Source organism: Littorina saxatilis, linkage group LG2 (assembly GCF_037325665.1).
Source record: "Littorina saxatilis isolate snail1 linkage group LG2, US_GU_Lsax_2.0, whole genome shotgun sequence".
Taxonomy (NCBI): Eukaryota; Metazoa; Mollusca; class Gastropoda; order Littorinimorpha; family Littorinidae; genus Littorina; species Littorina saxatilis.
This window is the reverse complement of record NC_090246.1, coordinates 91,920,628-91,944,773: the sequence shown is the minus strand read 5'-3', so window position 1 is coordinate 91,944,773 and position 24,146 is coordinate 91,920,628. Positions and strand designations below refer to the sequence as shown.

Sequence of the window (24,146 nt, the reverse complement as noted above, 5' to 3'; positions counted from 1 at the left end):
AGTTGAAAACAAAAGAAATCTGTACTCACCAATAGGAGACATTATGTCAACCTGCGCCATTAAACCGTGACAAGCCATGATTGACTATAAAAGCGTTAACTTCAAACGTTAACTTACCAGTATTATTAAGGTGGCTATAGTTGTCAAATGCCGGGAAGCCAAGAAATGTATTTAAACGGAGCCAGCGGCACTGATCTCTTTAAACTTAAAAACCTCTTCTTACAGGCTGATGACAAATACACACATAATCATGACTGCGCTTGTCCGTGCCAGTTTCTTCCACTTTCCTGTATTTCACATTCATGCTTACTCGTGCTTTCCAGGGTACTACATGGGACTGTGGATGCAGTTCAAGGGCGCAGGCTACCAACGCGGAGTCTACCTGTCAAACGGCGGACACAGTGCCAGCAACCACGGCGTTGCTATTCTCTACTCAAAGGGCCGTCTGGACGCCATTTTCAAGATGGCCGACGGCCGCGAGTGGCGCACGAGGTCACATGACGTGCTTGAAGAGCGCTGGTATCACGTGGCCGCCACGTGGTCTCAGGACAAGGGACTGCACCTCTACATCAATGGCGAGAAGGCGGGTCATGATGCCACGCCCACCAAGAAGCGAGCAGCCAATGAGAACTCTCCTCACAACGCGTTCTACATCGGACGAGCCAATGACAACTCTGGTACTGACAGGCTTGGGCAGGTCCTTGTGGATGACTTTGTGTTTGAATCTTCTTTCAAAGAGGAGAAAGAAGTCCGCGAATTAGGTAAGAAGTGTCAAGTATTACAAGTCATAAAGGTTATCAGAACATACTTGTTTTTAGGAGAATACCTTTAATTGATTTTTTTAAGATAATAATGGTAAATTTGTTAAATATCACTGCCAGTTGGGGCATTTTATCCCTGCATGTCAATTTGTTTACCAGCCACTTTGTTTGTTAGGCTTTGGTTTGAATTCCCTTTTGAAGACATTTCACCCGGTGACAAATTTAATGTTTTGCCAATTAAATAGTGGTCCTTGTATTTGCCCAAGGTTTATTCTCCACATCCAAAGTAATCAAATCATCAGACTCAGACGACCTATGTGCTTCAGGAATAGAGCAAGTCCTCGGATCAGAAAACATGCAAATTATCCGCCACTTCATCTTTTCGACAGTTTACCATTGCAGTCCCGTTCTCAACTGACACCCATTTAAACATTCCTATTCTTATATCCCACAGGTGCCATCTTCCACTACTACGTGTCCATGGACGAGATTCGCACAGACCGTCTGCCCGGCAAAGGGGTACAAGGCCGGGTGTACGGAGCCGCCAGCCGGGTGGATGGAAAGGTCGGGGGTGCAGTGCTGCTCTCGGGTGGCCGCGAGTATCTGGACTTTGGTGATGTGACGGGTACCTGTATGGGCGACCTTGACATGTGTGGCTACGGGCTGTACTTGTCCATGTGGGTTCTGTTCAACCGGGTGGATGGAGGACGGAAGACACTGCTGGCTGCCCCCGCTGTGGGTCTTCACCAGGAAGGCAACTTGCTGATTGCCAGCGCTAATGTGAGTAAGGCGGGAGCAAAACGGCTTGGGGTGAGGGCTGGGGAGAGGGGGGGGGGGGGGGGGGGGTACGGGGGTAACAGGGCGGGGATGGTTGGAGAGAGAGAGGGGGGGGGAGACATAGAGATAGGCAAAGACACAGAGCGAGAGAGAGTAAGTGAGCGTGAGAGAGAAACAGAGACGCACAGAATGAGACAGACAGCGAGACAGAACGAGAGAGAGAGGGAGCGAGACAGATACAGACAGAGAGACAGAGCGAGAGAGAGAGACAGATAGACAGAGAAAGACATACAGAGCGCGGGTGTGTTTTGGGGAGAGAGTCGAAGAGAGAGGGGTGGGGGGGGGGGGGGGGGGTGGCACTTCCGACGGATCTAGTCTTATTACAGCACATGCACGTCATCAATCAGAAATGAGTAAGGACTTAAAACTTCACGGAGATGGAACGGTGCAGTGGTTATGCAACAAATCTCACGCACACAACACTCTGGATGCATCTTTGTAATCGAAGTGTTGTTGTTTGCCCAGAACCTTCGTGATCAAATTGTTTTTGTTTGCCGAGAATCTTCGTGATCAAAGTGTTTTTGTTTGCCGAGAATCTTCGTCAGTCTTGGGAGGCGCGTTTCCAAGGGCTGGACATCGGAGTCTGGTACTTCGTGGAGATGTCATGGAAACCAGAAGACGGCCTTGCCCTCTATGTGGACCGACAGAGAGTGGCATACCAACCCACCGCCACCTACCGGCCGCCGGAACCCGTGACCTCCATGAACCTGTATGTAGGTCGCGACGGGTCACGAAGTAGCGGCTACCCCGCAGCTACCGTGGACGAGCTTGAGGTGTTCTATGCTGACAGGGATACGTTGTCCTCCATCAACTTTATTGAGAGAGGTGAGGGGTTTTGAGTTTGCAATATGTTTTGTGGCTGTATGTCATATATTTAACTTTTCATCTTTCTTTCTTAATAAAACTGTATATTATGATGTGACATGATCATTACACGTGAGACACGTTTCAATGGTAAAGTGTAGAATAATGCCCTGGGTTGGCACTCACAAGCTGTCAGTCGATTCTATTGGGTGCAGGTCCCACATGACATAGATCTATAATTGTGGTTTTCTTTTAGACATTTCCCGAGAACTCATTTAAAGTTTTGCTTCTCATGCAGTTTCAAAACAGGCATTGTTCTCCCATGGTTTCATCAAATGCAATGCAAACATCCAGTAGATTTATAAATATAAAAAACCCATCAAAAATGGTAAGGCACTAGAACGTTTTAATCTGAACATAAGAGGACATTCAAGAGCACATCGACCCACTGGTCTTTATAGTGGACGGACAGACACATAAATAAATAAACCGAAAACTTATCTCAGAAAGCGTTGATTGTGTTCTGTTAAATCCAGTAGATTTGCCTCAAAGTGCATTCTTGTTCATCTCAGACCGCCCCACCAACCAGCACTTCGACATGGACTCCATAAGGCGAGGCCGTCTTGACCATGATTCCATGGTGGTCACCGTTCTCGGACGTCCTCAGGTGGTCAGTGGCAAGGTGGGCTCGGCCATTCTGCTTGATGGTCAGCAGGACGCTCTGGACTTTGGCGAGCGCAGCAATGATTGCTTCGGTAACCTTGACCTCTGCCCGCACGGAATGCTCCTGTCGCTATGGTTACGACCTGAGAACTTGGCGGAGAAAGCCTACTTTGTGTCGTCTGGCAACAACGGCTTGAGTCTCAGCTACCGCGCAAGGAAACTGCAGGTGAGAGGGAGGAATGGGGTTCGTTAATATGTCATGGAAATCTCTTCTTGACGGAAGAGGGGTAGGGGTGGTGGTCGAGGGGTGTGTGTGTGTGTGTGTGTGTGTGTGTGTGTGTGTGTGTGTGTGTGTGTGTGTGTGTGTGTGTGTTAGAGAGAGATCGAGAGAGAGAGAGAGAGAGAGATCGAGAGAGAGAGATCGAGAGAGAGAGAGAGAGAGAGACACAACCCCGAAAGCCGGAAAACAGTTGAAATTCACGAAAAATGTGTTCGCGACCATAACAGGTGATGGCAGCCACCACGAGCAAGGAGTGGGAGATCTCCACCTCCGACTTCACACCCGACAAGTGGCACTTCCTCGAGGTGTCCTTCCACCCGGAGCGAGGACTTAGACTGTACGCCAATGGCAGACTTGTGGCGGAAGGCGAACAGTCCAAGCAGAGGTCCAACCCTGCTCCCTCCAGCTACGACAGAGACAGGTAATTAAAGGACTTTTTGAAGAAATCGTCGGCAGTCAATAGTTGTACTGGTCGGTAAAGCCGAAATATTGTAAGGTTTTTGAAGCCTAGAACGGGAAATCAACACCATAAACTTGACAGGGCAGGAGAGAGAGAGAGAGAGAGAGAGAGAGAGAGAGAGAGAGAGAGAGAGAGAGAGAGAGAGAGAGAGAGAGAGAGAGAGAGAGAGAGATGATGATGATGATACTTTACTTTATAAGGATAGTGGTTTAAGGCTACGCCTGTTCTTCCAACCTGTCCTTGAGAAAGAGACAGAAAGACAGAGATAGAGACACAGAGACAAGACAGACAAACAGACAGACTGATCCAAAGAAACTGAGCACGATTAGCTCCAGAGCCCATCCACTGACAAAGCAGCTGTAATGCACGCAAAAAACCGACAAAACGAGATATTAATGACTCACTTCGTATGTTTACATTTGTGTGGATGCTTCCAGGTTCTACGTGGGTCGTGGCAACGTGGATATGAACACCAACAAGTACGGTGCCGGAGCCTACGACGAGCTTGACGTGTGGTATGCTGACCGAGACTACCTCACTTCGCATGGCTTCATCCAGAGAAGTCAGTACTCACGGAGTTTTTGTTCGTCTTTTTCCTGTTCCTTTTGCTTCTTGGTCTGTGTTGGCTTTATTCTTCATTCTGATTTACCTTTCTTTCACATGCCTTCTTCCCTGTGCTCTTTATTGCCGCTCTTTTCTCCTTGTACTCTATATTCTTCTTCATTTACTATTTTGTCTCTCGTTTTTCTGATAACTCTTCACGCCTCTCTCAACAGATGCCCTCAGCCCCGCTATAGCTTCTATAACTGAATTTATTTTTGATCTGAAGCAAAAAGCAAACACAAATTAAATTAAATTAGATGTTAAAAAATGTTAATGGAGCTTTGGTAAACACAGACTTTTTTCCAAGCAGAAACTATTCCTGGATGCTTACATCTTCTCTTTGACTTTCAGGTCGCCCAGACAGTGTGGTGGTTCACTTCGAAGAGTCAGACCAGACAAGAGTTCTCCACCCAACTCTGGACATCCGTCTAATCGGGCGTCCCCGTTTGATCCCGGGCAAAATCGGTAACGCCCTGGAGCTACGAGGCCGCGGCCAGTATGCCGACTTGGGTCAACTGTCCACTACCTGTATGGGTAACCTTGCGCTGTGCAAACAGGGCATTACTGTATCTGCGTGGATGAAATTCCGAGGCTTTGAGAACAACATGGTTTTCCTCTCCACTGGCGAGAACGGCCTTGCTCTGCTCTACCGGGATGGCTACATGCATGTCATCGCTGACGGCCGAAGTGAGTTTACGTTTTTGCTTTGATGTTACTGCTGCGGCAGTCACTATATACAAACAGGCAACTTAATCATTAATGGGATAAAGGCAACAGCACACACAAACAGAGAAACATCTGGACTGCAGAAAAGGCTGCAATGACCTTGTTGCCTACTTCATTTTAATTAATCGTTCTACCCCGTTGTTACAATGTTACTTCAATCATTTTAATGTCTTTGCTGTCCCCTAGGGACGAAGGGATATGTCCACGTGTTTTCAATAAAGAACAGTTTTGGTTTGTTTTTACTCCCCTTTTGCAAAACTTCATTCAAATTAGATGGTGTGCAGTTTGTAATCAGGGACGACTACGTCCTCGGGGTCTGTTCTATTTTCTTAACCAATGAGCTATAGACGACGTTCAAAAATAACCCTGTCGGTTGTGGAAATGTTGCTTTCCCTTGTTTTCCTTGCTTTTCCATAGAAACACCGAGGCAAGCTACATGTGACATTTTAGGATTGCCTCAATGTTTCTTTGAAAATAAGGGAAAGCAACTCTTCTACAAAATGAAAGAAAAAGATGTTGCATCACAAGGATTTCTTCTCCGTTTCAGGCGCAATAACTGCCCCAAGGTTCGAGACGGACAGGTGGTACCACGTGGAGATGTCCTGGCACCCAAGCCACGGCCTCAAGTTCTTTGTGGACAACAAGCTCCTCGGAGAATCCCCCGCTTACACCACCACTGGCACCACTCGCAGAAACGCTGGGCACTTCTACGTGGGCAGACCCAATGACGGCGATGTCCCTGGTGGTCGGTACGAGACCGGTGACTTCGACGTCGATGAGCTGGAGGTGTGGAACGGGCGTCGTGAGGACCTGCTTGCTTTTGGCTACATCGAGCGAGGTGAGGATTTGCCAGGGGGAGGATTGTGGTGGTAATTGTGTGAGATTTGTGTGTAGGTTTTGTCCTCCCACTAAGTTTAATCATAACTGGTATTTTCAGCTGTATTAGTCGCTGTTGTGTCCCTTGCGACTTCAGCAGATTTCAGGATCCATGTGACTTCGTCGTCGCTTGTTTAAGTAGTTTTCTGAGCCGAGTCCTTTGTAGTGAAATACTAACTGAAGAGTGGATTGTTCGTTTGGATTGAATTCCTCTGTCTGTGTTGTAGCAAACTTTAGAAGCACCGAGTTCCAGTGTTCGTGTGGATCCTTTTGTGAAGCCCATTTCTGTTGCTTATCTGGTTCGGTTATTGTCGGTAGAGCTCCCGGAGTGCTTCCTCTTCGTTTGGTTGATGTCTTGTCAAGCGATGTTAGTTAATGGTACATAGACTCCTTCAGCCCCGTCAACCTTATCCCTGTAAATCACAGTTACCTTATTTGGATAGTGGAAGTTACTAATTTCCCTAAGGCATCATAACGTGTTCGCTCGTTGCAAGCTTCAGCTCTTTCTACCAAGTTGGACTTGTTTGGCGTTGTTTTCTTTTAGGATTTCTGCCAGTGTTTGCGTGTGTTAGTGTTCTTTTCCAATGTCAGTTGTCTTGGAGTGGTGTGGCTGCATTGTGTGCCTTTGGGGGCTACAGTTCCGTGCAGCACGTGTTTCTCTTCCCTCCCTTGACAGTGGCATTTTCATTATATGATAGAACTGACCAGTCCTTTTTTTTTTGCTGTTTTCGTTTTGATAACACTGACCTAGCGCATCTTTTTCTCTTCAATATAAGATCAGCTGAATTTTTACTTTCTTCCTTGTACCCATTTTTACATCAATGGTATATACGCTTATTTTTGTCAGGCTAAACCAGCAGATTCCAGCGCTTCTGTGCAAAGCTTCCATTTACAGGATTCTCGTGCTTAAATTATCTGCAAAGCTTCATGTGATTTCATCCTTTGCTTTGCTATCCTGGTGGCAGCAATTTATATCTTGTGCTCTCAACATGAAAGGTGATGCAACAATCTCTGCATAATTGGCTTCGTTTAAAGACTACAGAGTTAGTCGCAACGTACTTTACTACTACACAGTCAAAGACGATTTTGTGTGTCAGCAAGGAACCCCGGGCCATTGATTCAGTATTTTCGCATTCAGTTTTGATGGACAAGAAGCGATTGGCGTTTTCCTTCATTGCTCATGACGTTACCATGGAAACGCTTCCATCACATCAAGTAATCACGCTAAAAGCAAGGCGGTCATGACAGCAAAAAGAAGATACCCCTATCCCCCCCCCCCCCCCCGGCCCAATCACCATTCTCACAACGGAAACTCCGTTCATTTAGCTTACCCTGCCCTCTTTCTATATTTGTACTGATTTTGGTTATCTTTGCAATTTAGTTCAGCTTTTCAAACCTGTTTGTCAGAATCTTCGGTTATTTACGCCCTTATCTGTTTAGTTGTTCTTATGTTATCGCCTACTGTTACTACAAATCAGCTTGCTTTTCTTTATTTGCCATACTTATATCCATTCAGATTAATTCGAGAAACATCATGCTTATTTTCAATGTTTCCATATTATTATTTTGCGTAATTTTTTTTTCTAAGATGACAACCTTTCCTAGTTTGCTTTGTTTTACTTGGTCAATTATTTTGTTAAAACATCGTGCTTGATTATCATTTGCTATGTTGGTTTCATTAACTTTAGCTTTTAAAACAGTTATTGACATTTGTTTTGTGTTTGTGCTGCTTGGGTTATGTTATTTGCTCCTCTTGCGGTCAGCCATTAACAAAGCATCAGTTGCTTAGTGTGCTTTCATTGGCTTCTTACCTTGTCATGTGACAGTGACATCATCAGAGGAAAATCCAAGTAAGCAGTCCATTTCTTTTACGTTTGCTCGTCACTGTGCATCTAGATGTTGCTTTTTGGCCTCATGACAGTTTGCTTCTGAATACTTCATGAAACTTGATGATCATTTGTTGTAACACCCGTGTGAAAATCCATTCTTTAAAATATTCATCTCAATGACCTGATTTCAATTTGCAGTGCTTTTGAAATAACATACATATCAATTCATATCAACATTTCATGACTCATACATTTTGTTCATACTCATGATTCTCAATGTCATACTTAGCATATATACCGGCACGGTGGCCTAGTGGTAAGGCGTCCGCCCTGTGATCGGGAGGTCGTGGGTTCGAACCCCGGCCGGGTCATACCTAAGACTTTAAAATTGGCAATCTAGTGGCTGCTCCGCCTGGCGTTTGGCATTATGGGGTTAGTGCTAGGACTGGTTGGTCCGGTGTCAGAATAATGTGACTGGGTGAGACACGAAGCCTGTGCTGCGACTTCTGTCTTGTGTGTGGCGCACGTTAAATGTCAAAGCAGCACCGCCCTGATATGGCCCTTCGTGGTCGGCTGGGCGTTAAGCAAACAAACAAACAAACAAAATACTTAGCATAATTGGGGTGGTTTTTTCCGTTCTTTCTTGAGATCGTCTATTTTGTCATGCTTAATGAAATACCTGTATTTGTAGCAAGTGCAAGCAGAAAAGGTAAAGATGTTATTTACAATGTTTGAAAAATGTGTTATAACATGAGTTCGAAAATGAACACCAAGGTTTACTGTTTGGGGTAAACCTTGGGCGTTCAGGATTGTATATTTTTACTGGAAACAAACACAGCGTCTGAAACATGGAGAAAGCCCAGGTTGGTTTACGCCCGTCTTAGGCTAGATACTAGGCTAGTCCTTAACTACATGTATTCATTAATGACTGACGGTATATTAAAGCATTTAAAGAGATAGCATTTAATTCAATGTTTTAACAAACGAACGTTACAGTCTTGTACAGCTGTACAACATAGTTCTGTCTAACAAATGACAAGCATGAGCAATTTTAATCAGTCTGGTGGCTTCAGAAATGGGGCTTCAACAGTCAGTGGTAGCAAATTTAAGTGTGATATAGATCGTCAAGATTGACGAAGCTGCAGCATAATTCACTTTTTTTTCTGTCAGAACGTAGATAAGGAAAGCAAGAGAAAGAAGTGATCCAGGAGAAAGTCTGCTGTTAGCGTATTCCAAAAGTGTGATATTTTTATTTGTTAACTTATTTATTTTACCTGATTTCTTTCATGCATTTTCTTGTAACTTAATTCTTTCATGTTCGCTTATATCTCAGTTGATTTTCTATGTTTTCTGTAGTTAACTTATTGGTTAAAGGCATCGTCAGAGTTTCAATTCTACATCACATTTTTTAAGGTCACACATATCATTTTCTCTCATCATCATCAGCGCCCAGAAGGCACACTGGTGACGTCATAATTCATGTCATTGCCACATCGTTGTCATGCTTGTCATAGAATTGCTTGATGCACGCTAACATCGCACATGTACCTTGCTAATAATCGCATGTGATGCGCATTAACTCCATTTGATGTTGTTTTACAGTTTTCTTTCTCTGTTTCTTTTCTGCGATAATTTATTAAGACACGTCGACGCCATTGTGAAGAGGAAGTATATTTGTAAGTCACCATTAATGCGATCTTCCAGGATCGATGCTGGATTTTGAAGTGGATTTCTCATGTTGCCTTGAACCCTTGTCTATATTTTTCTCTTCGAAAACTGATCGTAATTGGTTAGTTTTGTAGTTGCTAATCGTTTAAAGGGTAGTATGCAGCAAGTGTCTGTTTCAGTTTTTGGTGAAGTTTTTTTCATTCAGTTTTGGGTTGAAGTATATCTGATACCTGCTCCAGAGAAGTTGCAAGTATAGGCAGTTCTCTGTACTTACTGAAGCATGCGTTTCAACTTCCCTATGTTAGTTGTCGAAATCTCCAAAGCTTTTTATTTTTGTTTTGCAACATTTTTTTTGCATTCGTAACGCATTTTAGGCAGTCTTGACTTAGATAATTATATTCACCTGCCATTTGTTCTACACCCCCCCCCCCCCCCCCCCCGAAGGATTAAAAAAAATGTGAGCATGGTAGAGCGAGAAAGTGATTGCACGCGGGCGTGGCACGACCATTGCCTTGCTTGCAGCCACAGTAGAATTCCATCGTTCGTTGGTCTTGAAATGCGAGTACTGTAGTATGTATATTTGTCTGCAGGGTAATCCAGGAAGTGTTGTATTGTTGATATTCGTTTGTCCGTGAAACACTTTAATGTGTGAAGGTGTGCACCGTGGTTGATTGTCAATGTCATACTTTAACCTGTGTATTTCATGCATTTCAAATTGTATGTTGTTATTGTGTGTTGTCGTCTTTAAAGTAATTACATTATATCATCAGTAGATTGTGCCATTTGTTTTTACGTAAACACAGATATTGTGTATTTCTGAACGGGGTGGAAGAGGGGACAGGAAGGGGATGGGTATAGACAGAAACAAAAGTGTTTCTAAGAAATTTGGAATTATATGGACATAGGCTACATGTAATCCTGTAATGTCTGCCGTTTCTGAATATTTTAAAACATGGAAACAAGTTTGTTATTGTCTTTGTGGGTTTGAGTTACATTCTATATTTTTTAACTGCAGGCCTAAAATGACTAAAGGACTTACCTGGGAAAGAGGTTGGGGTGACAAAAAAAGACAGTTTCTGGTTTCTGTTGATACTTTCATTTATGCACGTATTGGCAATTTAGCGCTAGTGTCGAATGAAACATATAATTGGATCGTACATATTCAAATATGTGTCACGTGTTCAACCAAGCTGCTGGGTACTAGGAACCAGACAGAGCGAAAGACGTTGTCAAAAATGAATTTATTAAGTTACCTAGCTGATACTGACAAGGTCATATAATTGTGGCCAGGTGCTTTTAGTTGCAAGAATCTGTGAACTGAAATTATACCTTGTAACATGTTTGAAGCGTTCTAACATTTGATTCAGGTCTACCAACTGACTTCAAGTAAAACAGCAGCTTGGTGTTTTAAAAAAAACTAAGTATATATATATGCAATTTTCACGGGTAGTTTATTGTGCTCTTCTTATCAAATATATTCGTATGTATCCTTATTGGCCCGCGCTGCCCAGCCCCCCCCCCCCCCCCCCCACCTCCGAGTCACAGATTGTTGTTGTTGCAATTATTTTGATGGAAGAGCACAATGTACCTGTAGTTTTCAGGGGTCATTGAGCGTTGCACGGATTGTGATAGGCAGTGTCGGGGGCCAGAAATTGGAAACATTCCACTCTGGTGGTCTCAGCGATTCCCTTGTGCGCCGTTTGGTATGAACTATCAATTCCCCCAAATCGTGACGTGTCTGAATCACGCGTATACATATATCTTCTTTTGTACATCCCCGGCGAAAGGATTCTTCACTTCGGGCAATGTTACACACTCTCGTATTATCAATTCTTTCGATTGTATTCTCAGTAAGAAACACAATCTGGTCTAATCTATTCTGTCGGTCGTGTTCTGAGAAATATGCACACTTTTACTGTGCGTGCCATCCAGTATCTCTCCCCAAACCTGCATGAAATCTCTCGGTTCCTATCTCTCAGTGTACGATTCGGCATGAAATCTCTCGGTTCCTATCTCTCAGTGTACGATTCGGGAACTTTCCGCTCCTTTCATATCTTCTCAGCCGAACAACCCGTCAAATACCTCCCCACAACTCTGGTTCTTTTCCCTGGTCTTTATTTGTTTTCTCTTGAGTACGATATCGTTCTAGGGCGAATCAGTCGACTTCGCCTTCACCACGGTTAGATATTTTCGGGGCGTGACACCTAAACACGATTTGACAACGTTCAGTGACCGGCTGCAAGCATGCCAGTTCTAATCATGTCCACATATATACGCTAATGTCACTCAGAGTTTCTGAAAACACCCCCACCCCCCTTGCCGAGCCCGCCAGCCAAAAGCGGGGGGCGTCTTCGCGTGGTTCAGAAAGTCTGAATGCCCTTAATGTGCCATGTCAGGCCTCTAGCCTAGCTAGACTAGCTAAGCTAGTGTCCCTAGCCCGCCAACTAGTGCATGAGGCTGTATCTGACCTAGCCGCTTTGTCTGTTCCCTGGCTCGCCCTACAGACGAGCTGGGCCACGAGGCTTTCTCCATGGATAGCGCGCAGGGCGACCGCCTCAACCACCCTAACTTCATCGTGCTTCTAGTCAACGGCGCGCGCCTGGGACCAGGCAGGGTCGGGCAAGCTCTGATCCTCAACGGGCGGGGCCAGTACCTGGACCTCGGCCCCCACCTGGACTCGTGTCTTGGCAACCTGGACAAGTGCCCACACGGCTTTACGCTCTCCGTCTGGCTCAAGCCCAACACCCTCTCGGACAACGTACACTTCATCTCCGCTCCGTCCTACGCCGTATTCTACGAAGACGGGGAGCTGAAGGCGGAGTTCAACTCAGCTGGCAAGTCCTATATGGTCAGCACTCCGCGGTTCCGTGCTGGAGAGTGGCAGAGAGTGACCCTGGCCTGGCACGATAAGAAGGGCTTGACCCTCTACGTCAACGACGAGTTAGTGGACACGTCAGGTGGCGTGGAGAGGCTGCAGAATGACCAGCCGGCATCGGAACGCGTGTACGTGGGCAGGAACCTGGTCGACGCTCGCCTGACCGCTGATGTCCAAGCGGACGAAATGCAGGTGTGGTATGATTACCTGGACCAGTTGCGCGCCACTGGACAGTACACAGGTGAGTTTCTTCAGCCGCGGAATTTATCCTCTAGGGTGTTCTTGCCTTAGGTTAAGGGTTTCAGAAAGCGCAACTTCGGAAGAAACAGCGGAGGAACTAAATTGAACTAAACATTTTGTTGAATAGAGTGTGACCAGAAAATAATCATGGTTTCGACACAAAATGTACAGGCTGAACGATTCTTACCTGTTTAGAGTTTTCACATGGAAATAACTCCAAGTGCGTAAGTTTACTTTTCCCTCCCTTTGCATCAAAGTCAAAATATCTCGTCTTCCCTTCATGTATACCTCTTGACCTTTCAATGGAGAGGTTCTCCACCCATACATATTCTTGTGACTAACTTACGGTTTAAACATATCTGTAGGTTTTCAGCCAAAGCATGCAACCAAAGCTTGTTAGCTTTCGGTGTCTCCCAGTTTCTGGCTCAAGTCGATGTCGTGATTATTAATGCTAGGCTGTATCTCTAAAAGCAGTTGAGACGATTTATGACGCTCGTGTTCCCCAAATGAATGCAGCCTTTCCTACAATTTGGTATTGTGTTTGTATCTGCGTTAAAACAGTTAAAGCTGTTTCAAAAGCGCTCTTATTGTGAATGCTGCGTATTTTGTTAGTTTGAATTGACGAGTTTGAAAGCGATTTATTGCATGGAAACTTGCTCTCATATCAGTTCAGTCACTTCCCATGTACATGTTACCTCAAATGGTCAAATTCTTTGACAAATATAATTATAAGATCACTTTGTTCTTATGTTGTACTCGTAACTGTATTGACATGATTTCATTTTGGTCAGTTACAGGACATTCACAATCATTTAAATAACTTTTGTCATCGAAATTGTATGCATTATGTGCAATGGGTTCCATTTTTCTGATTGTACTGTTCTGTGCATTTGGTGGCACGTGTTGAGTTCTGTTGTTACGTTGACTGCATACATCTTAAATCATGAATACATCATTCAATCGATTGTGGAAAAAAAACTAGACTTTAATCCTAAACAGCGTTTTGAAACTAAACATCACAAGTGTTGAAAAACAAAGGAATTCTGTACTCACCGATAGGCTACTAGGACAGCACAATAATACGAATGTTCGCTTATAAAAGCTTCATCAGGTAACAAAAACAAAGGACAACAAAAAGCAAAAGAAACACTGACGGAACGAACACGGACAAGGTTGGACAAGAAGATGGAGGGAAACACACATTGTTTTTGTTACCTGATGAAGCTTTTATATAAAGCGAACATTCGTATTATTGTGCTGTCTTTGTATCGGTGAGTACAGAATTCTTTTGTTTTTCAAATTTGTTCATCTCACCACAGTCACTTTTTAATTTAGATCACAAGTGTTGTTTTCTTTCTTATGAACATGATTGTACACCCCACTATCCAGTTGAGGTCAGTCCTCGCCGAATCACCTTCGACAATTTCCGGGATGGTTACATCATTCTCCGTGATCGCCGGATCCGTGCCATCGGGGAAGTGGTGCTAATTCCGGGTCTGTCTCGGGGGTCTCAGGCCCTCTACCTGGACGGAAGGAGTCAATACGTGGACCTGGGGCAAAACTTTACCTGCAATGGTAATCTGGAAACCTGCACACAGGGAGCTACATTCAGGTAAAAATTTAAAAAACCCACAAATAGACTGCCAACGTTCCAAAATTCAGAATAAAAAAAGAGCAAGGTATGTTATATAGGAACGGTTAATTGTGACAAAACAATTAAAAGTGTTTAATTAACAAAGTTTAATTGTGACTGTATCTTTTTGTTTTGTGACAATTGAACATACCTGTAACATACCTTGCTTGTTTTTGTGATTCTTCGCGAAATCAACGACACGAAGCTGTTTGCACGAAATGTTGGCACTGAATTTTGGTAAAAAGACATCGCGCAGTCTTTGCGAAGTGGACTTTCAGCTCAAGTAATGACAGCCTTCATTTAAGAAACGCATGTCGTCTTGGACTTTGTGTGTCTGCCTTGCGTTTGCCTGTGGGGATGGAAGACGGGAGGTGGGGGGGGGGGGGGGGTTAGGAGAGGGATTTTGGACGAAGTAGTGGGATTGATTTAGTGGCTAGTCAACTCCGAAGAAATGTTATAAATTGCCGCGCGCTGTTCTTGGTAACAAGACATTGAGGAGTAATTAATGGCAAAGGGAGGCAATATCACATTCCTGAATTTCCTCCGAAATCGGCGTATGGCTGCCGGCGGGGTAAAAACGGTCATACACGTAAAATTCCACTCGTGCAAAAACACGAGTGTACATGGGAGTTTCAGCCCACAAACGCAGAAGAAGAAGAACATTCCTGAATTCATTTGTAATTTGTTTTCTTTTAAGACACGTACTGCACATGCTACGCTGCGAACGGACCTACGTTATTTGTTTTTATATATTGTTTTAGGCTGGCAGCAAACTTTAAATCCATTAGTCATTACGCTTATTTTACAAACCATTGTGATTATTTTGCAAACGAATTGTTTTAGAGATATTGCCTGTGTTATTGAACACGTTTTGTTGTGGGAGCCGACAAGTCTTATCTAAAAACGTTCATAACTTTCGGTTTTTGAAACTACGAATTTTTTTTAATCAGAAAATACACAATTCCTGATTTGTGTTGTTGTTGTTGTTGCAGGTTTGCCTTCCGACCAGACCGTCTGACGGACGGGACTTACTTTGTGGACAGTTTCCCGGTGAAGGTGTTCTACAAAGATGGCCGCCTGTTCGCCGAAGCGCAGACAGAAACCAAGGTGTGGACCGTGGATACCTCAGACTTCAGACCCAACCAGTACTCTCGAGTAAGTATCCTTTTTGTTCTTTTTCGTGTGATGTTTTAAAGGTTGGTAAATTGTCAACGTCAGCGTTGTACTGAGTTTTGTTTTGGGCTGGACGATTGTTGGTAAGTTGATTCCTCCGTTGCCTTGTGTATACTGACACGTTTCGTAGTTTGTTTGTTCTGAGCTCTCGGACTTCCATGCCCTATTGTTTTGCATATTTTGTCCTTGTCTCTTTGTTTGCTCTGGTTCTTTGTCACATGTTGTTATTTCCGTGTTGTTGTTGTTGTTTTTAGTTTGTATTTTCGCTTCCGTGGTTTGTTTGTGTTTTGAAGCTTCATGTGAGCTAAAGTACGTAGAACCCACAGACACGTGATTTTAGGGACGGACAACGTCGGGGTCTGATAACTCTCCTTCTTTCTCACGGAGAGTCTTCAGATCTCCACATCATTTCCCCATAAGACCACGGAATTCGTCTTCCATTACGTTAAATAATAACAGACACAAATAGAGCAAACGAACTCCAGCCCTCATCAAAAATGTCCTTATATGTGGAGGTTACACACCGAGTCTTAGTGGATATTAAGAATCTTGGCCAAAGTTAGCGGATCGGGAAAAATGCGAGCTTCTGCGACCACAACACTCACCCGCTATCTAACTTTTCCATCCCCACAGGTTGAGCTATCGTGGCACCCCACGCTGGGCCTGACCATGTATGTGAACGGTCGCCGTGCGGACTACGAAACGTTTGCCCGGCAACGACCTCGAGTGGTCAACACTGACCACCGAACCTACATCGGACGACCCCTCAACGACAACGACGGCGTCTACGCCAACACCGCCGTCGACAACATCGAGTTTTACAACGCGTACAGGAACTACATACCTGAGGATAGCTACCTGCAGCTCATTAGGGACCAGCCGCCGTACATCCCCCCGACGGCGAGACCCCGACCCCGACCACGCACACCAAGACCCCCCGGTATTATTATTGGAGGTAGACTGCTTTTACTTACGCTTCTTGCTGCTATGTGTTTGGGTTTTGCACACACTGGTTGTTTAAAATCCATGATATCTGTGGGAAAAAAAAGAGAAGATTTCTGGACATGCGTTGTTTTATTGCACATGGTCAGATTATTTGTGTGGTTTAATTTTTTTTTTTTATCTCCCACAATTCCGAGAGGAATGGGTCACGTGAGATAGAACGCGGGAATACGTCACTGAACGAATGGTTTCCGTCCTGTGAAGACGTGTGTTGGTGCACTGTCTCTCTTGCTTTGCTTTCATTTTCCTCTAACCTTTCTCTGTACAAGTTTTAGTTGTAGGTTAGTTGAAGTGTATTGACTATTTTGATTGTTTATCATTGTGTCAACTTGCAAGGTAAGGAAACAGTTTGGAGTTTTCGGTGTTTGTTGGTTTTTTGAACCGGGAACTTGTTGTTTCGCGTATGAATTTTATTCGTCGAAGCTAATTACACATGGAAATGTTAGGCGTCAGTCGGCGCGTTCATTGTTTTTGCAGGTGTGACCTACTATATTTGGGTCAGTTGGGATCGTTACTTGTTTTTGCACGTGTGACCTAAGGTCAGTCGGAATTGTGACTTGTTTTGGTAGGATGACATATTATTTTGGCTACGGAAATGAAGTACACGTTTGCTGACACAGTCAGTCACGATTTGCTGACATAGTCAGTCACGATTTGCTGAAGCAGCCTCTTTGTTTTTTCAGCAGCTGTCTCGATTACAGCAATTACTATCGCCTGAGGCGAACTATGGGCCACAGAAGGTCCGCTGTGCTAAGGCTGGGCACTAATCCATTGAAGATTTGAAAATCTTTGCAGTGGATTTTAAATTGTTTTCATACTGTAACGGGTGCGCTTGCTCGTCCGCAGGAATCAATATAACTTTTGCGTGTGGGTTTTGTTCGGAATATGGCGGACTCGGGAGGTGGTGAATGTGCTGCTGGCGGGAAGAAAACCGGCAAGAAACCGGCGAAAGCACAACCTTCTGAAGTGATACCGTCAGAAAAGACGGGAGTTGATAAGTCTCTTTCAATAGAGAAGAGCTCGTCTGGCCCACGTGATTGTGAAGTTACTCTGAAAATAGACAAAATTTTGGAGACAATGACTGCCTTGTCTGGCAGACTATCTGATTTGGAGAAAGTTGGTAAACTTAATGCGACGCCTGTTGCTTCAACATCGCGTGGAACCGAGTCGCATGGAACCGAAAGCAGTTCGGCGCAAGAGTCGCAAGCGGATGGAGAAGACGGTGCTTCGGTTAGATTTGCTCATGAGCAGTTCGAAAATGAGTTTGATTCGGCTGAAGACACGGATGTTGCTTCGGACAATGATTTTGACGCAGGCATAGTAGTGGATACAGTTGGCGAGGGGATTCATCCATCTCTGGCAGATCGTTTTGAGGAAGGACTTCTTCTTCCATCAGATCGGGCACGTGTGCGAGACACTCTTCAGAACTATCCGCGGCCCAAAAATGTCACGTCGCTTCGAACGCCGACTCTCAATCGTGAATTAGATGGCAAACTGTTAGACAAGTTCGCAAAGAAAAGAGACTCGAACCTGTCCTTTGTTCAGGAACAAGTAGGTTGTACACTGAAAATTATCGCTCAGCTTATGTCCGACCTCAAAGAAAAACCAGCAAGTCGGAAGTTGAGTGAGCGTGACAGCTTTAGCAAACTGGCCGATGCGGCTCGACTTCTTATGGCTTCACACAAGGACCTGTCACAAGTGCGGCGCGAAGCACTCAGGCCGACACTTAGCCAAGACTGCAGGGCCTTATGCAATGCGCAGCTAAATTTCAAACTGACGTCTAACGAGTTTTTGTTTGGGGAGGATCTAGCGAAAAGGGTCGACGATGCAGTGAAGAACAGGAAATTATCATCCACACTGTCACAGCCCCTTTCAAAAAACGCCACCAGAGGTCGTCAGTTCTACCAAGGGCGACCTCGACAACAGTTTCAGCAGAGACAACAGTACCAGCAGAGAAGAGGTGTCTCCAACCGACAGACAGGACACAAATTCTCTCCCAAGTTCCACTCCCAACAGAGCGGGATTCCCTCCAAGAAAACAAAACGGGATTAGAATCTGATATTTGTGCGCCAGCGGTTTCTATTTTTAGGGAACAGGTCAGTTCAAATTTTGTGAATACTCCTGAGAACTTTCATAGTGGAAAAGTTGCTGATCATTTGAATAGTTGGAGACAGTTAACCTCTGATAGATGGATCCTTCAGCAAGTCGCAGGAATTGAAATTGAATTTATGATCACTGGTGAACACATTCCAGACAGGAAAGAAATTAGATTTTCTTCTTCCGAGGATGAGCTAGTGGTTAATGAGGTAGCGAAGTTAGTGAAGAAACAGATTGTTCAAGAGGTGGATCAACGGCCAGATCAACTTTTATCCAGTATTTTCTTGCGTCAGAAAAAAGATGGTAGTCAAAGGGTGATTTTAAACCTAAAAAATTTGAATCAGACAATTGAAAAGATTCACTTCAAGATGGATACATTAAAAAACGCAGTGTCATTAATGAAAAAAGATTGCTTTTTTGCCTCAGTTGATCTAAAAGATGCATATTTCTCCATACGCATCGCTCACAAGTTCAGAAAATATTTCAGATTTCAGTTTCATGGCAAAACTTTTGAGTTCCTGGCTCTTCCACAGGGATATCGTGATTCTCCCCGCATTTTCACGAAACTACTAAAGCCTGTATTGGCCCACTTACGTTTATCTGGCCATACCCTTCTGATATACATTGATGATACCCTTTTGCAAGGAGACACTTTTGAAGAATGCCAGGCAGCAGTGTTAGATACATGTGCTTTGTTGGATCGTTTGGGCTTTACTGTGCATCCTGTGAAGTCGGTATTTACACCTACTCAATGCATTGAGTTTTTAGGGTTTCAGCTTGATTCTCAGAACATGTTAGTTTCTCTGACCCCCCGGACAGTTGATAAAATTCGTACTAAGTGCGCTGATTTGGCTGGAAGAAAGAAATGTACAATTAGGCAGTTGGCTGAAGTTATCGGATATTTAGTGGCTGCCCAACCGGGTGTTTGGATTGCACCTCTCTTTTTTAAACGATTAGAGATCGCAAAAAATGAAGCCCTTGCTGTTAGGAAAGGTGACTTTGATGCAGAACTTGTGGTTTCAGAACAAGTTCGTTCAGACCTTCTCTGGTGGATTGATAATGTAAAGCAATATCCTTCCCCTGTTAGCAGAGGCATACCTACTGTAATAGTAAAATCAGATGCTTCGAAAATAGGGTGGGGGGCGGAGTGTCAGGGTAGCACCACAGGTGGAATGTGGACCAAGGAAGAAGCTTTTGAACATATTAACTGTTTGGAACTTAAAGCAGCTTATTTTGCCTTGAAATCCCTTTGCAGGGGATTATGTCACTCTTACATTCAGTTACTTACAGACAATAGCACCACTGTTGCTTGTATTAATAACATGGGCAGCACAAAAGTTTTGTGCAACGACATTGCCAGAGACATTTGGTTGTGGTGCTTATCACATAGTAATTGTGTAACAGCAACACACTTACCGGGTTGCCTAAATATAGAGGCAGATGCAGAATCCCGTGTAGATAGACACAACATTGAATGGCATTTGGACACACAAGTGTTTGCAGAAGTCATCAATCGGTTTGGTCTCTGTGATGTAGACTTATTTGCTTCTCGTGTTAACGCACAGTTAAGAAAGTATGTTTCATGGAAACCTGACCCAGATGCATGATTTGCCATTGATGCATTTTCCTTAGACTGGTCATTGTTCAAGGCGTTCTGTTTTCCGCCTTTCAGTCTCATTCCAAGAGTGCTCCAAAGGATAGAAGTCTTAGAGGCGGAGTGTGTGCTGGTGGTGCCATTATGGACAACGCAAGTGTGGTTCACGAAACTGTTGCGTCTACTAGTAGAACTGCCGGTCATGTTGCCCCGAAAAGAAAACTTACTCAGTCATCCACTGACAGGGGAGCACCATCCACTACTGAAGAAGATGAAACTAGTAGCATGTTCCTTGTCCGGACAGCCCTCCAGAAACAGGGAATTCAGGATGAAGCAACAGACATTATCATGTCAGCCTGGAGAGAGGGTACGAAGCGTAACTACGAGTCATATTTCAAACGCTGGCTTCAGCATTGCCTTGAACGGGATAGAGATCCCTTTTGTGCCTCTCCACATGAGTTGATAAGGTTTTTAACGAAACTGTTCCAAGAAGGCAAAGGATACAGCAGTTTGAACATGGCACGAAGCGCTGTTTCCGCATTGTCCCTTCAGGATAATTGTTCAGTGGGTTGTCATCCACTGGTGAAGAAGTTTTTGAAAGGAGCTTTCAACAGACGGCCAGCTTTGCCCCGTACTTGTGTGACCTGGGACGCTAATCTAGTGCTAAATTTTTTAAAAGAATGGTCACCGGCAAAATTTTTATCGCTGGCGCAATTGACGCTTAAAACTGTGCTGTTGTGCTTGTTGGTCTCTAGTCAAAGGGGACAGGCGATTTGGTTGATGGACTTGCGTAACATGAGTTGGACAAAGGAAGATGTACGATGTCGGTTTGGGGATTTGCTCAAAACTTCTGGCCCAAACAAACATCAGAATGAAGTGGTATTTTGTGCTTTTCCGTCTGATTTGGCAATTTGTGTTGTACATTATTTGAAACAATATGTCAAAAGAACTCGTGCATTTAGAGGAACGGAAACGAGACTCTTTATCAGTTGGACAGCCCCTCACAAAGCGGTGTCGAGAGATACTATCCGTCGATGGACAAAGATTGGATTACAAAAAGCGGGTATTGACATGACAATATTTACGCCGCATTCAACTCGTTCCGCTGCATCTAGTAAAGCTGCAAGTAAAATTCCTCTGGCAACCATTCTGAAGACTGTTGGTTGGCGTCGGGCTAACACCTTCACAACTTTTTACAAGAAACCAGTGGACAGTGGGAGGAGTTTTGGACAGGCTGTTCTGTCATGAAGAATTGGGGTAGGTTTATATGTATTTCAATTCATCGACAGTGCTAGGGTGTAAATGTTGCAGACTTTAAAGTCTCACGTGACCCATTCCTCTCGGAATTGTGGGAGATAAAATTACATAATTATGACGAGCTTACCTGAGTAAGTGAAGTCTAATTGTGGTTTTATCGACCACAATGTAGAGAGGAAAGGGATTACGTGCCTCGCCCTAAGTTGTCTTCAGAGTTATACTGATAACCGTTTTCCCTCCCTATCCCTTTCCTCTCTCTTTCTCTTTTTTCTGCACCATTTACACGTCGTTAAACAGTGACGTATTCCCGCGTTCTATCTCACGTAATCCCTTTCCTCTCTACATTGTGGTCGATAAAACCACAATTAGACTTCACTTACTCAGGTAAGCTCGTCATAATTATGTAAATTTTTTTTATGTTTGTTTCCGTGTTTGTTTGTTTGTTTGTTTGGACAAAGCATATTAGTTGACAGTGTTACAGAGTGTGCAAAACCCATCACATCGACCTGTGTCTTTGTTTCATTGCAACGACTTTGGTCTTTTGTGGAATATGAGTCGGAACCAGACCTGAGATTGAATCTCATCACCTTCCTTCGTTTTGAAACGTGCTTTGCCGTCAAAACTTTGTATTACACTAAGTTAGATAGCCTTATGATTTTCTGCGTAGAACGTCGACACAACATCAATTGTTATTTCAATTCATCCAAAGTCTTATTCAAACTTTTGAACAAGCGCGAAAAAGTGCAATATATACATATACATATCACCAAAGTAGGTTATTCATACCACGTTGAAAGGTCTGGTTCTGACTCTAGGGTACGGCTATACCTATGTCACATGCTACACGTATTGCAAAATGCATTAGAACAAGAATCATATTAAATGAAATTATTGGTGTGTCTACTGTCATACTCTACAAGCTATTGTAGGCTACACCCTTTGTTGCTGCTCAGCTTGCTGTATTCTCAACAACGTGAAACAACGGTTCTTCAGTCTAGCGGTGCTTCATTGAGAAATGTTTTCTGTATCAAACGCAGAAACTACTGCAAAAGATGTAAAACGATCAGGTTTAATTCTACCAATATACGTTACTGGAAGACGGGTGTATGGGTGTTACCCTATAAACACACAGGTGTATATAACTCTCTTGTTGCTTTTTCTGAGCTAGCCATCTTTGTAAAATGATTTATATCAATCTGCTTCTTTGCCTGGTTGAGGTTCTTTAAGGATGGGGCTTCTATTTCTCTGCGAATATATCATTTACTTATTATGCAGAGTAAAGTGTATGTTATACTTTGAATATCCCCGGAACTGTTGCCGTGACACCGTCTGTTATATGATACACCCAGACGAGGAGCTGGCAAGAAGCTTTCTTTCTTTCTTTATTTGGTGTTTAACGTCGTTTTCAACCACGAAGGTTATATCGCGACGAGGGAAAGGGGGAGATGGGATAGGGGAAAGGGGGGAGATGGGATAGAGCCACTTGTTAAGTGTTTCTTGTTCACAAAAGCACTAATCAAAAAATTGCTCCAGGGGCTTGCAACGTAGTACAATATATGACCTTACTGGGAGAATGCAAGTTTCCAGTACAAAGGACTAAACATTTCTTACATACTGCTTGACTAAAATCTTTACAAACATTGACTATATTCTATACAAGAACCACTCAACAAGGGTTAAAGGAGAAACAGAATCCGTTAGTCGCCTCATACGACATGCGGGGTGCAGAGACTGAATAAGGATGTGGAAAAGAAGACTTTTGGTAAGTGAAATAAAGGTGATGGATCCAGTCAGGTAGAAATAAGACAACAAGAAAAGAATTGGAAAACTGCAGGGAATAGTAGGGAGAGTTTTCTTGGAAGGAAATATAGGTGAAAGGACTGGTAAGGCAGAAATAAGACAAAAGAAGAGAAGAAACAGAACCGTTAGTCGCCTCTTACGACATGCTGGGTAGCATCGGGTAAATTCTTTCTAGTCCCAACCAATATGGGACTCCCCCTAAACCCGCGGGGGGTGGCAAGAAGCTAGCTCAGATCATTATATCAGAAGGTTCATAGTTTTATATTGGGTACTGTACTGCTAAGCAGAACTGTTTACATTTGGAATTAGTAAACTTGCGCTTTGATTTGAATTCAACCTTATACAACTATTTAGTATATCTTAAAGTGTGAATACTGACCAAATGTAGGTTTTAGCGCGGTGTTATGAAATCGCTTCTCAAAATGAACACACAAATGACATAAAAAGAGCGGGTCAGTTGGGCGGGATTCATTGGGAAGGGCGTGTGTGGAATCTTTTAACAGGGCAGTGAATTGCAGAAATCAGTTTTAAGAAATAAGTGATCCTGTTCATTTACGGTAATGGCTCGGCAGAAGAAGGCAAAAAGGGGGGGGGGGGTTGGGGGTGAGTTGGGGCGGCAGTTACATTGTATTTTTAGAATACATCCTACATTGCATGTGTGGGTCTCACATTGTATGTCATATGGTTGCTCGGTGACGCTCTACACACACACACGCACACACAAAGACACACACACACACACACATACACACACACACACATACACACACATACACACACATACACACACACACACACACACACACACACACACACACACTGTGTTGAGCCAGTTTAACAAGATACGGACTGACACACAATCCCATAAACCCGACCCACCCCCACCCCTGTTCTCCCACCAGTCTACCAACATCAGTTTAGAAACAGGGGTTTTAAGAAGTGCTTTTCGCTTGGAATAACCTCATCTG

The 24,146-nt window shown here is 43.9% G+C and overlaps 1 protein-coding gene across 1 annotated transcript in view; it reads left to right on the top strand.

Annotated features, from left to right (window-relative positions):
- The window catches only part of LOC138960149 (uncharacterized), a 79,203-nt gene that overhangs the window by 406 nt on the left and 54,651 nt on the right, over window positions 1-24,146 (top strand). The window contains exons 2-13 of the mRNA XM_070331908.1: window positions 324-761; window positions 1,216-1,541; window positions 2,132-2,423; window positions 2,975-3,291; window positions 3,573-3,766; window positions 4,243-4,367; window positions 4,760-5,095; window positions 5,682-5,972; window positions 12,012-12,623; window positions 14,012-14,234; window positions 15,248-15,410; window positions 16,062-16,383. Coding sequence (XP_070188009.1) covers window positions 332-761; window positions 1,216-1,541; window positions 2,132-2,423; window positions 2,975-3,291; window positions 3,573-3,766; window positions 4,243-4,367; window positions 4,760-5,095; window positions 5,682-5,972; window positions 12,012-12,623; window positions 14,012-14,234; window positions 15,248-15,410; window positions 16,062-16,383 — 3,631 coding nt within the window. The 5' untranslated portion in view covers window positions 324-331. The remainder of the gene's footprint in view (window positions 1-323; window positions 762-1,215; window positions 1,542-2,131; window positions 2,424-2,974; window positions 3,292-3,572; window positions 3,767-4,242; window positions 4,368-4,759; window positions 5,096-5,681; window positions 5,973-12,011; window positions 12,624-14,011; window positions 14,235-15,247; window positions 15,411-16,061; window positions 16,384-24,146) is intronic.